The sequence below is a fragment of the Phasianus colchicus genome, chromosome 7, assembly GCF_987193195.1.
Source record: "Phasianus colchicus chromosome 7, bPhaCol1.hap1.1, whole genome shotgun sequence".
Classification (NCBI taxonomy): domain Eukaryota; kingdom Metazoa; phylum Chordata; class Aves; order Galliformes; family Phasianidae; genus Phasianus; species Phasianus colchicus.
Window position 1 is genome coordinate 22,422,134 of NC_143442.1, and position 16,365 is coordinate 22,438,498.

Here is a 16,365-nt window from a genome sequence, read left to right on the forward strand (position 1 = left end):
CTTCCTTGTTTAGTTTCTCATTTTCTATTTTCTCCTTCCATACTCAAGGAAAGGATACGAAGAATGACTTTTTTTTTTTTAATAAACACTTCTCAGGAACCTAGAAATCCTTACAGTGATTAAACAACAGTTTCAGCAATGATGGGATATAGATTCTTCAAGCAGTCTGCCCTTTCCCAGGCTGGAAGACAGCATTACACTGAATTGCCACTGTGATTTATTTTGAATGTAGAAACACTTGCGGTTGTATAATCCAACAGATGGCAATCTGTTTAAGTTTTGTCAAGTAATTAATAGCATATAACAACATAATGTCAAAACAGGGAAAATATTGCAATATCAGGAACAGGTTTCCCTTACTGTTGGCTAGATTATTTTATCTCCTCTCAAAAAGTGAACACAAAGACGTGAAAGATTTAGATACATTCTACAGAGAAGAAAATTAAGTCAGGGACAGATCTTGCAGTCTGGCCTAAGAGACACGTAAGATAGTGCTAGACTTACAGAAAATATTTGGAAAGGAAGACAAGGGGATTGGTAACAAGGATGCAAATTGTGTTACTTGACACAAGTAGGGCAGCACGTAGAACAGCTATGTGCTCACAGCATGTATTGCAACATGTTAATTCCTCTGAAGTTTTAATGGAAATCTTCCTGAAGAATTGTGTGAGATTTTACAGTTTACACCTGGAATAGTAAACTGTTTTAACTGAAGCTATTTATAGAGGAACAGAGAGTAAAATATTTATCAAATATTTTAAATCTCTTCCCATTCAATAATGCACATTTTATTTAAAGCAGACAGTACTTTGGTACTGTTTTACAGTAACTTGGCTTGTTTCCCTGGACATATTACTGGATTCATGTTATCTCACTCAAATCTAAAAAGTGTGATTTTCTAGGTGAATCATCCCCAAATTTGGCACCCATCAGCACTGCTAAGGACCCAAGCACCGTTTTCCTGGTATGGAGAAAACAGGGAAACAAATAGCCATTGTTATGGAAATTCGGATGTTTTTCCCCCATTTCTTTAGTTTTGATAGAGAACTATTTCTGCCAATTATTCTATGGAATCTGAGTCAAATTCAGCTCTGTAAATAGGTAAGTGGCTATCAAAGCAGCAGCAAGCTTATCACACACAACCAGCTGATCAGACCAACAGTTTGTTAACCCACATTAGGTGTTCTCTCCTGGATGACCAATATTTCAGACTGTCAGCGAGTTCAGGAAATTCTCTTGTTTCACCTGGTAACACAATACTGACAGAGCTGAAAGTGGCTCAAACAACTGCACTGCAATTAGTGTTACTGATCTTCCTCAGATTACTGACATCAAGGGGAAAAAAAATGTTAAAGAACTAACGAGCTGTGGAAATCAGGAAATAGCTGTGTCATGAGGCTTCACTACGTTTCTGTGGGTGTGTTTTTTACATGAGCAGTATTATTTTATTCAGAAGGGAAAAATTTTTTAGAGAAATTTCTTGTGCCTCAGCTAAATACACACATCTCAGACTTGACACCCACCCACATCCATTACTACTGCCACATGAATAACAGCTTACATGAGTAAATTTGATAAGAGAACATTAACTCACCAAATGTCAGCAATCAGATGGGGAAAAAAAAGCCTTCATAACATCAAAACTAATCAATTCCATACAAGAAAATATAACAAACAGTTTGGAAAAGACAAGATATGGATCAGCATCATGAAATAAGATTCTTTCATACACACATCTACAAAAGGAGAAAAAGAATGGATAGAACAAAAAGCTTTCATTGACCTGATTTGTCAGAGATGTTGGTTGTGACTGGCGTGGAGCAGCTTGGGTTAGCCTTTGCGCTGTCCTTGGAAGACCCAACTTTTGGTTTATTTTTCGTTGCCTCTAGTGCTTTCACCTTCTTGGCATGCTTACTTCCTTTGTAGTGGGCCTCGGCCTGGCTCTACAAAGGAGAACAAATCAGGCTCACTTTTATCTGTACTTTTGTATAACACAATGGATGATAAGGCAGAAAAGTGACACTTTCAATAGTAGGCACCATATTATCCCAGCTGAAAAATTATAGTAGCTTTATAGTAACTGTTCTCCCATATATAATTTCTCATATGTTCATACAACAGGATTTTAATGAACAGTACATGCTTTTGTGAACTTGGAAAAAAAGGCATCAGGATTAGATACAGCTATGCTACTTCTAATCTAATTCTTTGCTTCCATGCTGCTTAAAGATTTAAAGAGCTATACAAATGTAAACAAGCCCAGTTGAGGAAGATGCTGCTCAATTTTTATGAACTGTTCCCTAGTCTTTATTGCTTGTAGTTAGAAACACGTATCATCCTGTAACATGATTAAAAAATCCATTTCTTTCTGTTTGATCTAGCAAAGAAGTCAAAGTATTGCCATTGTTACACTAACAGCAATTGAAACAAGCATTAACAACATTATAAATTCACTATTAGATCAAGCAGAAAGGGATAAAAAGAAGAAACACCATACCTATAAGCTTCAACAGACCCAAATGAAACACAGGAATTGAAATATTTATCAGTCTTGATTGTTCTATAAATTGCCTCGCGCATACGTGTGTGCGTGTGTATATATATATGTATTTTTTTTTTTTCCCCCAAAGACTAAGAAAAGGGGAACGTGAAGGACAGGAAGTAGAGAAGCTCTTTTTCCTTCTCTTCTTTTCCTGCATTGAAGCACTGAACGTATGTACTCTTCTTGGTCTGCCCAGATAGAACTGCACAAATAAATACCAAGATGAAATGTTCGCCTCACCTTTGCAGTAAATCTATCTACAGAAACTAGCTTAGTGTTTTTGAAATTGCGCCCCTAAAGACACATAAACAAATGCTTGTTCACTGATTTTAAATCCCTCATTATTCTTCCTGATGGTCTGTAACTACCTTGACAAGTCAGACCACTTCATTAGCTGCAAAGCCTAAGCACTACAAACTTAATTCAACCTCAATGTCTGGACATTTCCACTAATGCCTTTCAATGCGTTTCTTGACACAGTTTCATACAAAACACAATCTATTTTCATAACATTTTTCCATCATACTATTCAGCATTGCATTTTTCCCATTTCCAAACTTTATGTTTCTCTTAATGATTTGAGAGGTAATACTAGGTGCCTCTATTGAAGGTTACATATTAACTATACAAGTTAATATTGTAGTACATTTCAAAGTAAAATGCTTGGAGAAAGCATGCTTCATGTAGCAAGATGACCACACCTTGGCACCTGGCATATAACATCAGTGCAAGGAAACTTTTGCTAGTCCATGCAAAAACACTTTTTACGTTATTTAGTTCATTGTGTTAAATGAAACAAATTACATGCTTTATAAAAAGCAATTATGGGATCCAAACATCTCAGATGTTAGAAAGAGTGCTGCCATAATGAGGAAATTGTCATAAGATCAGCAGAAATAGGCATTACAGTACAGTCACCGTGGGACAGCATGTAATAAACATTTTATTGTATGGAAGAGCATAAGTGAACAGTAGAAACAGCTGGACTAGACAACAGAATACACAGTTTGGTGGAATCTTCGCAAAAACTATATGTACAGTTAAAACTGGTGGAGAACTGCAGTTAAAACAGAGGATGAAGTGCTTACACACTGAAGCTTTGTGATTCTACACCTTGTGAAACAGTGCTTTCTACCTGAAAAGGACAGCATGTATAGTGACATGTTGTGGCTATATATTTTTAAAACAGATTGCAGTACGCAAGCATTCAGTAAGAAAAGCTCCTAGATAAACTTATTTTGAATTCCTTTGAAACTGAGACTCTTTTCAATCTTCATCATAAAAACAGTAGAGGCTCTATTCATCACTTGCTATTAAGTTATATGATGATTTTAAAATCTTTGGAATTTAAGACACGTACAAACGCAATTTAAGGATTATAAAGAAAAGCTACACAGCTATATCACTACTACTACATGCACTACTTAAAGGGACACTTGTCAACTTCTGGGTTGGAGCTCCTCAGCTCTGAGCAAGGTAGAGGAGTGCAGATTGTTTGCACCCTGTTAGTGTGATGCACCTTAAGCAGGAACAGGAGCAAAGTGCCATCACCCTGCCTCTCTCCACTTTTGCCAAGCTTTGTCCATTTCTCTGCACTTTGCTGTTGCTACGTGATGAGCTAGAAGGAGCATCAAGCATAAAAAAAAGTTAAATCAACTATTCACAGGCTTGTACGTATGTACAGAAATCAAAGCTCAAAATTAAGGGGTGTGCATACCCTTTCCATTATGATACTTTTAATTTCCAATAACAGCAAGGACAAAGGTCTCCACTGGAGCACTCGAAAGTTGATGACAAGTTGATGATGTCCCTTTAAATAACTGAACTCTGCTCCGTGTGCACTGTGCTGTTGGTAGGACCATGTACTGTCTGGGGCCAAAGCTACAACACAGGAGACATAGGTGCACTCAAGAGAAAGGCTTAGTCAGTCAAATCCTTGATAATAAGCCTTTCTGCTGATATTTGCAATAATAGTGTCAGCAATATCAGTCAGAACCTACGATAGTCTTTGATTCCCTTCATTCAATCCTCACATAGTGTACATGAGACCTGTTGAAAACAAACAAGCCCAAGCAGAATTAAAATTAAGACTTCCATAAACACAAAACAAAGCCCCCTGGATTGTGCCACATGGCCTCACCTTTGATTTAAATTGCATAATTACTATCTTTGCAATAACAAATCCATGGTTGTACATTATATGGCCCAAAAGTGCCGCTGTGACCACTTAAGCATAGTGTCCAAAAATGTCAGTCTTCCCCAGGCTGCTCAAACCAGCCTTTCTTTTTTGGGTGGCGGGCAGAAAAGCTACCTTTTGTAAATTTTTTCAAGTACATTCTATTAATCTTTACACTGAATTTGTCTAGTCTCAGCTTCCAGCCATTGGATTTCATTAAAGCTTTCGTTCTTAGGCTCTTTCAATACATGTTCTGTGCATGAAAATAAAAATATTCTTTTCAAACAAAGTCAGAGGAGCATCCCTTGTGGTGCTGAAGTAATGTTTTCAGAGGTATCTGCAAATCTGAGCTTGCTTATTACCCACTATGAAATAAATCATTTGATTCCATTGCTTTTGGTAACGAAAATGTGGAAACAACATGGAACAGAATTTCCTCTAATTCTTACAAAAAATTATTACTCCCTATAATTTCCTGTAGTAATGGTAAACAAAAGAAAAGGGCATCCATGGCAATCTGAAATTAGAAAGCATGTTATGATTATTCCTGGTACCAATTATTCTGATTATTAATGTCCCGGGCATAACTAACCCTACTTTTATAAGATATTTGCACCGCATTATATGCAAGCCTATTTTCTCCAACTCCCATTAAAAACCTGTTTCTGGCACAATACAGCAATATATTACAAGTTATGGGCTTCTGTAATATGTGTGACTGAAATATTAAACATATCTTTGGAAAAAGCCACAACACAATTTCTTTCATTTTTTTCAGCTTATAAAAGAAACTGAACGTTCATTTCCATTTGCTCTGACAATCCAGAAGTTTTAAAAAACACATGTTGCATAAAAGGGAACTTACCAGTTCTAATGTAAACTCCAATAAAATAACAAACGAAATTAAAAATGAGAAAAGAAAACGAGAGATCTGAAAGCCAAAGTAAGTAACCTTAAGTGATGTCACAATACTCGTACTCATGATGCTTTGTAGTTGCACAGTGATTTATTCCAGTGTATATTTACAGTAGGAATAGATCAATGAAGGGAAATAATTTTATTGATGTCATCGTGTCACAGTTCAATAGTACTAGCATAATTAATGCTTCATTTCAAACAAATTGCTACATTTATTTCTTATACTTTAAAAACTAAACATCCCACAAACTAAAATTTTAAACTCTCATTACTATGATCGTTGTTTAACCAAATGCTTTCTAAATTGCTGAGAAGGATCTAGCTGTGGTATCCCTGTTCATTGTAGGGCAGTTGGCCTACATAAACTTCAGAGGTTCCTTTCAACTCTAAGGATACTATGATTCTGGGATACTATGACATTTTTAGCAAACTTAGAATGCCATAAGATTAATGACTTGGTTGAAGTCTTTCCTCTCTTAAACACATTTTCCATTGAGATACACAACGTTAGATTTTATTCAAAAACTAAAATTTGTTGTGAATTTCTGCTTTTGCTTATCAACTTCAGTTTTAAATCTAAGCATCAGCATGTTTGTCTGTAAGTCTACATACATAGCCATAATGCACTGCCTTATATATGAGATTCTATCTAATAAAACATCAGCAATGCAAATCTTCATCTTTACATGTAAGCATGCTTTCTTGGAGCAGGTGAATACAATTAGCATATAGTACCATCAGTAGCTTTGATAAAAGTTACATATATATATATGTTTACAGATACATATAAGAAAAAGAAAGATAACTAGGAAACACGCAGATCATAGAGTCATTGATTGCCATATTACCTTCAAGAAACCTTTAAAATTCAGTTACAGCTACAGTACAAAACATGACAGAAATTGCCCCTGTCAGGAGCAGGGAGTGACAGAATATTTGAAATCAGCACTATTCATTTTGACAGTTGCAAATGACTGAGTTTGAGAACCTATCTGGGGTATGAATGGCTAATTAACTGAATTTATTACTGCGTAGAGAAGAAATATGAACCTATCAGATCTCTTCAATGACAACATGATGCACCTGTGCTGAATAATTTTAACTGTAGTCTGATATTAAGTATAGATGTAATTGATGTTAAGAATAGATGTAATTGAAGTAATCTGTAAAACTGAAGTAGTCAGTTACACAAAGCTGTGTATTATTTTTGAAGTTCTCAGTAGCTTTGTGAAACTAAATTGCTCCAAATATTAAGATAGATTACTATGAAAATGAAAAAATGGAAAAGTGGTGAAAATTGGTCACATCATAAGAAAGCAACTAGTCAAACTTAGCTGCTTTATTAAATAGTTGGTTTGGAAGAGAACTTGCAGCATGTTATAACTCTGCACCCTGCAATCACGCAGTATTTCTGTCATGATGAAGCTAACAACTTTCATCATTTTGTCAGATCTGTCTTCAAAACAGAAAATTGCCTTCACAAGCTCCTGAGATTTATGCTTTTAATTACCCCCTACCTGCTCTGCTATGCTCCAAACCCTGAGCATCAGCTCCAATAGTTTTATTTATAAGAAAAAAACGTAAAACATTTGACAAAAGCTGGTGACAGTTCTGTAGATTTTTATTTGATGCCATTGATTATTTTGTATGTTACCTTTTTGACATCCATTCAAATTTGCAAAGATAAGATTTGGGAACACTAGCCTCAACTTTTAAAAGTTGCCTTCTGGCTTTTTTAAAAAAAGATGATCACTATTATTGCATCGTTTTTATTAGCTAAATATACACAATAATAAGTTGACTGTCAGCATCTTTTAATGCCCAACTGTTGCATCTTCCTGCAAGGCATTTTGACGTAATTTCTGAGCCTTTGCAGGCAATGTCAAAAGGCAGCGCCAACTTAGAGCCATCAATCACAGAGCGCAATAAGCTGTGCAGACACGCACTTATGTCAATGAGAGGATGTTGTATCAACAAGGTGGTACCCACTGGCTTCCTACAGACAAGGACAGTGGACACTGAGGGAAGCAGATATTTCATTTAGAAGCAATCAACAGATGACTTTAAAAAAAAAAAGAAAAACAAAAGAAAAAAAAACTATTAATGTTCTTTTTACCCAGCAAACAAACAAATCGCGCAGTCTGCTGGTGTAACATATTTGAGTTTGGAGTACAGATGGAGAGGAAAGCGAGTAGATTAGCACCAACAATATTAGCTAGCGCCTAAGCTCCAAAAAATGTGGACTGTTGAAACAAATAATGGAAGAGAAGAGCAAATAGAATTTTACTGATTTTGTAAGTATGGAGAAAAAGTTTTGCCAAAGCCTAACAGGTATCCTTGCAACTTGACTGATGCTTCTCTTGCAGCTGACAGTGCCAGTTGCTACAGCAGAGTAGAACAGACAGCTCGGCACAGTCTGGCCTAAGCCCCACAGCTGCTGGAATGATTTGGTGCCACATAGCAGCTGCGGTGTATGTGCCAAAGAGAAGTAGAAGAGCAAGCCAAGAGTAAGTAGAGAAGAAATCTCTGGGAGACAGCAACAGCCATCTTCCCGATGCCCTGTTGCTACTTGGACCTTGTTATAAGTTCCATAAAAATAGGGCAGACCTTACTCAAGCTGCTTTTAGTATCTGCTAGAATGTCTGCAACATAAATAATTAACAAATCATACCTACACAGTTAATATGAAAACCTGTTTAGCAAAGCTTATCCACAATCCATACAGATATAACCACAGGTTTGAAAGGAGTCCCAGGATTCGTAAGAGGAAAAACCTATTTTTGAAAAGCTAGGCTAAATCTTTTTCAGCACATCTCGTTTTCTTTTGGTGGATTGTAGCTGCATCCCTTGCTCTGGTGGCCTTTATGCAAGAGCAAGGTCTGACTCACTACCACAATCTGCTCCACAAAGAGGATTTTCTCTCTTCTGCAAGATGGTCTCTGGTGGCAGTGAATATAATGGAGATATTTCCCTATTTTTCTGAGCTGGACAGAACACCAAACCAGAGCTTGAATTCTACTGAAACACTCGAATTTACAGCCATAGAACACATGCTGTTTCATCATCATGTAGAAACTGAACAATAAAAATGTTGTTAACCGACATTTTGATGCAGAGATACATCTATGTTGTTCTAATATACCGGAGCAAATCTGACCACAACTGTTAATGGCTAATACATATTTTTAAACAGTTTTCTATAGAAGCATGTTCCACTTCACAACAGAATAAAGTTAAAACATTCTGAAACATGTATCTCAGTTCTTGCTACTATGATTAAATCAAACTCATCAGCTACCAATCCTTGCAATGCTATCCTTCTTAAATTGACATTTCCAACTTTATTCAACATTATTTGATTTCCGTTACCAATTATCATAAAAGTTAGCTCAGAAAAAAATTTCCTTGCTTTAATTTGTACTGATATTTTTGACATTTCACTTTCCTTCAATGTTGAGAACCTTACTAACTTCCTATTTTTTTAATACTTCTCTCTTTTAATGATATTCTGCTCCCAGACTCCACTTGGAGGAGTGAAAGGGAAAAAGAAAGAGAAGAAAAAGAAAACAGAAAGCAAGGTTAATGGGTTGGAATTGCTGTGTCCAATAACAGGTGTTCAGTACAGTTGGTGATGTCCTCAGGTGTCCTGCCTGACCATGGACTGAGCACCCTCTGTCAAGTCCACTGTTCAGGTTTGGATACCCCAGTTACCCAAATGACACAAGACACTTAGTTTTAGTTTAAGTTGCTCTTAAGTACCAGCCAGAGCACCTTAAGTAGGTCACGGGACAAGTTTTGTTGAAGCAGCCTCACTGATATCAGCTCAGTGTTAACCATACAAATAAATTCCAAGTCCCTGACTTCAAAGTGCAGGAAATTCTCATACTGTCCTGCCAGCAAGGGAAGGACTGAGTGGCACAAGGACTTGGGAGAAGACAGAACCACAACAGTTGAACAAAACTGGGCAAAGGCCATTCATTTCATATGATATCATGCACAAAAAACCTTGAAAAACTGTGGAGAGTTGGTTGGGCAGGCAGCTACATCTTAAGGACTCCCTGGGCATTAGTCAGTGGGCACTGGGCAATTGCATTGTGCATCAGTTGTTTTTTTTATATATACAATTATCATTACTATTAACGTTCTTTTTTCCCTGTTCTCTTCCTTTTACATCTTGATAAATAGTTTAAATCTGTCTTAGTAAATAGAACCTACAAGTTCTACTTTGTTTTTTTCTATCCCCTCCCCCACTTCACTCACAGGATGCTGGTGACTGAATGATTGTGATGCTGAGCCACCTGCTAAGTTAAACCACAATGAGCTTCCAAGCTGCCGCCAATGAATTCTAGGAAGGATGGCATCACATCAAATGCCTCTTTCAACAAGAGGAAGCTTCAGCTCCTTTGGAGAAGATTACTATCCCTGATCTAACAGGAAATCTGAAGACATTCCAAAACTGCATTTTCCTGGGAGAAAGAAAGTTTTTATTTCAAATTCTTATTTCATTATGGAATTCAGAATTGTTTTCCACAATAACAGTTTTATGCATTCCACAATCAAAGTTTGTCAGTCTGCTGTCCCTCTCAAGTAATTTCTTTTTTCCCCTCAAAGTATCTCCAAACCAATTCTGCTAAATCAAAATTATTCCATGCAAAATGCTTGATTTTAGTAACATGATATTCCATGCCACTTTAATTTACTTGTTTTTACCTTTCTGAAAATTCAAAACAAAACCAAATGCATTAGGCTACAGCCCTCAATTAAAGTAGCTCAAAACACTTCTTGAAATGTTTCTACATATCAACACACAGAAATTTGGATGTGCTTCTGTATTTCACCCTTGCCAATTTTCCTTGAAATATATTAGTGTAAATCTGAACTACCAGAAACAGTAGGACCACTATGCCACATGATGGTCTCAGGAGTGCTGTGATATGGCTTTAACTGGCAGATTTTACCAAAACAAGTACTTCTACATACTCCTATAGCATGTGACAAATACTTGGGTATCTCTCTACAAAAATTGTAGCTGAAAACAACTTGTTAGGTTTTATGAAATAATAATACAGAGTGCTTGAATGTATGCAAATGGAAACACAGGTATGTAAATTTGATCTCCCTTAATTGAGAAAGACATGATGTTCCTTAACTCAATTGTCTGCCCACTGGCAATGTTAATAATATTAATTTCTAAAGGTGCTAATCATGAACATTTCCCAAATGCACAAGTGAATTTGCATAAATATTGTACAAGTAAAGCATGTAGCCTCTGCCTTTTAATGGTATACAGCAGAGATAATGGAAAAAAGAACAAGGGGGATACTGAGTCACTGACACTTATCGACAGTGCATAGAACCTTCCTGTAACTATATACACACCAACTTACAACGTTCTAGAAAAAGATTGATTACATTTTCTTTTTCATATTTTCTACACAAATCACATTAAAAAAGTATTCCCATACCATTAGAAATTGTTAGGTCACATTTTCTTTATACCCTCACACAAGTAAAATAGCTTAAGTAACTATCAAAGATCTATTCTTCTTATTCTGTTTTTACTAAACCAGCCCCTACCATGTAATGTCTCCTTTTGCATCCTTTGTAATTTTAAAAGCTGTCAGTTACTCTATTTTTAAAACACTGAAACTAAACTCTTTGGTTTTCATCCCTTTAGGTAAACAGTTCACAGTTTGGACTCACCTCAATCATTTTATAAGTACTTCAGCTATTTCCCATATGCCTTGTTTCAGCCATCTCTATTTGCATATACACAGGATTGTTTCTGAATAATTAATTCTCTTTTGTGCAAACAAAAAGGCTGACCACAGCCTTGCAGGGATCTATTTTTGCTGTTTAGGTTTTACTTCTTTGAAACACAAATACAAACAACACTTGATTACAACAAAAAGTAATCCAATCTGATTGTGAAGAAACCAGATGAGGGGCCAGTAATGCAGAACCCATAACTTTTTTCTCATATTATGTTAGGAGAAAAGTAACAATCTTAGCAAATTTTATTTCTGAAGATAAAGGTTGAGGCATCACCTCAACATTAGATGTATTTACTCCCAGAACGAAGACAACTTGTTTTAAAATATTTTTGAACCCTGATTGTTAGACTTTACCTCCTGCCCAAGGACAGCTGCAGATCCCTCCTCCGGACTCTCACTGCAGACACAGTAGCAGAAGAAATCTGAAACCTTTGCAATTTACTATGCAAACTTAACGGGAGGTTTGACAAATATAAGTTGACTAAGTCAGAATTATTTTGGTCTATTGATCCAGAACAGTGAGTACCAACAGTGTGAATACAAGATTACAGGCAAGGAAACCAACGTTCTTCTCACAGACAAATTTCTATTGGTTTGTACATTATTCATATAATAGATAAATCAATACTAGGATCAGGTCAGGAACTTCAAACACCATGAAATTCATTTAATAAAATAAAACTAACAGCCACTTTTTGGTTGGTTTTATTTTATTTGCTTGCATAATTTAGGTCAAAGGAAGTTCAAAGAAACAACATGCCCATTGTGTACAAGGAGCACATCAACTTTGTGGAGACAGAAAAAGAAACTGAAGCGGATGAACTGCAAATCTTCTATAGTGTGCTATGCTCAAAGATTTGATGCAAGTTATCTTTTTTTTTTTTTTTTTTTTTTTTTTTTTGCCACTAAAAGGGTTTCAAAACATTCTTAGCAAGTTGCAGAGTGGAATTGATCCACTGAAAGATTCAGTGGATATGATGGTCAAAAAATATCTGACTGCCTTCCTCATAAAGATTAGAAATTGCATCATCCTTTCAAGGAGTAACAGCTACGTGAAATCATTTGTGTTTGTGCATGTAAAAAAAAGACACCAAAAACTCTGTCAAGGAATTACAAAAGAGTCTGAAGATCTGAACTGAAAAGATGCTAACATTACCAAACACTGTGACTGCAGATTTTTACAGGGGCAGGGGAGAAGTGATATTTAAGTAAAATAAATTCTCACACTTGGGGAGTGGGCAGAGGGTTGAAAAGATAACATGTGCAGACAAATAACTCAAGGTTAGAAGACTGAACTGGAGAAAAGATTTAAAATCTCATGTAAGCTTACCATGAGAAACTGAATAATCTAATGAAAGGTTGGACAGCTTTGAACAGAATAGTGTTTCAACTGTAAAACTTGTTCTCCAAATATTCTTGTATGTTCTGGTGATGAAATGTTTGTGAAGCTTTATTTTATATTCAAGTATTTTCTAGTATTAATAACTTGACCAGAGTCTCAGTACATTTTAAAATCAAGTTTCCAGGTTGTTTATGAATGTACTGTTATGAAAAACTGCTCTAGAAAGGAACTGCTTTTTACCACTACCACTGGCATGATCATGATGCTTCATCCACTCATAAAACCATTCATTACAAAAGAATTATTATATCTTCTAGCAGCTAGAACTGTGTGTATTAGGCATGTTTAAGAAGTAAGGAGCAAGCACAACACTGTGAATACAGCCACTCCAAAAAGGGAAACAAGACTATAATCTGACACACTACAGTGATGCCACTGTTGGAAGCAGAATACGATACGTACTTTTTGTTCTACCTTGTGAGCAAGTGAGTTTGCAAAATTACTCAGTTGGCAGATGTACAAAATGATATAATATTTCAGCTCTTTTTTCTTCTGCTACTGAGCTGTGATTTAATCTGTCTGCCTTGAAGTACTGTTTGACCATCTGAATGTCAGTGTGAAATCCTCCAGTGACAGGGTCTACCATCAAAAGGGACTCCTTAGAAGGAGAGGGAAAAGGAGGAAGAAGCTGAGCCATCCCCTCAGGAGGAAATAAGATCCTACTCAGAAGCAAGATTCAGATCCACAGGGCCCGCAAATTTTTAAAAACTGTACTGGTTCCTTGTTTTAATCAGTAAAAGTGAATATTTTGATCAGGAATCAGAGCAGAAAGATTTTTTTAAACCTAAACCTTAACCTTAAAAAGGAAACATAAATGAATTAAATAAAAAAAAAATGACTTTTGAAATCTGTTAACTAAGTAGATATCGCCACTTCAAAGAAAGTTTAATAAGCTTGTTAGAAGATGATAGATTTTTGATTCAGAAATCAATTTGAAGGTAAGACAGCAATGCTTCAAAATCCATGTCAGGCTAGGCAAGAAAGTCAAACTGGGGAAATTACAAACCTCTTCAAAAGGCAATGGTAGAGGCAAGAGAAAACCAGAGCAATAGATACGGACTTGATAGGCCTTTATTGAGAATGTTTAGTAGCATCAAAACCTCAAAAGCCTCGTGGAGCCTCCTTCAAACTATTTCTTACAGTAGCAAAATATCTAATATTCATGCATCACTTAAGTACTTCTTACACTTAACAGCAATAAAATATCTGAGTCTTTAGATTTTTATTACCCTAAGAACATTTGTAAAGTCTCTGAGAACACATATGTTGTGTCAAAGTTCATAGTTTCCTAAAACAAACTTTTTTTTTTTTTTTTTTTTTTTTTACTTGTCAACCTTCTTGATTTTAATTATTTTTCACACAGCTTGGGTAAAAACTAGTTGCATATATGCTTTAGGCATATTGGCCAATGTATCCTTTTGCACTGTTTTTTTTTTCTTTTTTTCCTTTTGAATTACACTTCAGAAAGCAGCTTCTTTGAACTTTATCATTCTCAAAAGACAGCTAAAAGTAAATACTCAAAATGGCTACAACTGAAAGTTACTGGAAAGGTGACTTTATTAAAAAAAAAAAATCCAGAGACATTATCAGAAAGAACATAGGAACAACAGGAAAAATATGTCTTTTGAAAGCAAACTGGTTATGACATGAAGAGAACACAGTTTTTCTGCCTGCTCCTTCTTAAATTTTACTGGACTGTCCAATGGGCTACCGCCAGTGACGTGACATGGGTTATTATAGCAGTCTACATCCGGAAACACAGACGTGCTGCTGTAGTAGCATTTCAGTATATGGTTGACATGTTTAAGAAGTTAGCATCTTGAACTTGAGAAAAAGTGCAGCCTGCTCCTCAGGTACCAGGACAAAGGTATACTGGTATACTGGCAGCAATCAGTATCAGATTTCTGTCTCTAAGTGGGCAAAATATCAGCCAGAAGTTTGGGCAGAATGTATGCAGAACAATAACTATCAACTTGGCAAAAAGAAGCTTGGATTAATTAAACCTATTTTGAATAATAGTAATAAAAAAAAAGAAAATAGCCAGTACTCACATCAGAGTTAAAGCGAAGCTGGCAGACATTACAGGAGATGACTTGTTTCTTCTTTGGGGGAATGGACACTCCGAACGTATGGTTTATGACTGCTTTTTGCACAGGATCCATCTAGAGAACAAACAAGAATCCATTTACAACTTCTCACAGTATATAGTAAAAGAAAAAAACACACCAACTTTATGATGGAAGCCCATTCTTGAATTTTGGAGATAAATAAGAAGAGATAATTAGATTTAACAGGTTCAGGAATTGGTAGCCTTACAAAGATCCAATAAAAAAAAAAAAAAAAGAAGCTCCATTATTGCTGCCACTCTCGGGTACCATAAATTCCCTTCCCAAATCCTGAACATCCTCCATGCTCTCAAGGTTTCAGTCACATCTGAATTGCAGCGAGCCTCCTGAAAGCCTGCCTGTATCATCTGGTGATTCAAGAGCCATAATGAAAAACCACTTTTGCCCCCTAAAAAAGTTGGGGTCATTTCTCTCTCTCCTCTTGGAGACGTCTTTGTGAGATGAGGTCCTTTGAGGGCTCCATTAGGAATTTTGCCTGACAGGAAAATGATTGTAATTTTCCAACACTTCCATATGCAGAACTGATGACAGACCCCATGAAAAGACAAATTCAGAAGAGTAGGCAGAGTGTGTTGGCCCCAGAAAAGGGTACCAGGTCTCCACAGTTCAGAAAACATTTTGATACTGGAAAAATTGAGATAAATGAAGCACTGAATATATTAATCGTAAATTTGCCTGAACACTTTCACAAACTGGAAATGATTATATCTATGCTAAATATCAAGACTGCTGCTAGTCATCAGTTTAAAATATCCTCAAGGACAGAGAGCTCTGTTAACATGGGAAGATGGGAACAGCACTGGAAATTATAACTGCTACTGCACTGAGGCCTCAATTAAGACTAATATTCATGATGTGGTATGGATAAAAAATAAAATCAACTTATTAAGTCAAATTTATTGACTCAAACACTGTTTCAATTCACATAAAATATAACTGAACTGATCTCCTAGCTGCACTGCTCAGAGCAGGAGGCTGGAGCAGGTGACTTGTGAGGTCCCCTCCAACCTCCATCACCCAATAAGCGTCTGTGCACAAACAGTCTTCTACACTTATTTAACATGTGAAATGGATTCTGAAAACAAGAGAGGGAAAATGGCAACCTACAAGAAAAGATAAATGCTTATTTCCCAACCTTGCTTTTAAATCACAAGAGGTAATAGTTCAATTTGCTATAAATACACATTTTTCTGAAGCATGTCTAGCAGCCACAGTAATGATTTTTCCTTTACAGCATTGTCTTAAGAAAACAAACCACACTGTCTTAAGAAAACCTGGTTGTGTAATCCTGGATGATACACATCACCTATTTGATACTAAGCTGACTTACAAAGGAAAGCAAGAAAAGTTGAAGATAATGCTTTATTAGTTAAAGAATAATAATGGAAAGTTAGCTGCTGCTTCCAGAGTTTCCAAACCTGAGGATC

At 36.2% G+C, this 16,365-nt stretch overlaps 1 protein-coding gene across 7 annotated transcripts in view; it reads right to left on the reverse strand.

Moving 5' to 3' along the window:
* ZNF385B (zinc finger protein 385B) overlaps window positions 1-16,365 on the reverse strand; it is a 153,363-nt gene that overhangs the window by 19,784 nt on the left and 117,214 nt on the right. For all 7 annotated transcript variants that reach the window (XM_031601356.2, XM_090144107.1, XM_090144112.1 and 4 more), the window contains 2 exons: window positions 14,864-14,974; window positions 1,784-1,943 (listed from right to left, as the gene is read on the reverse strand). In XM_031601356.2, the coding sequence (XP_031457216.1) occupies window positions 1,784-1,943; window positions 14,864-14,974 (271 nt within the window). The remainder of the gene's footprint in view (window positions 1-1,783; window positions 1,944-14,863; window positions 14,975-16,365) is intronic.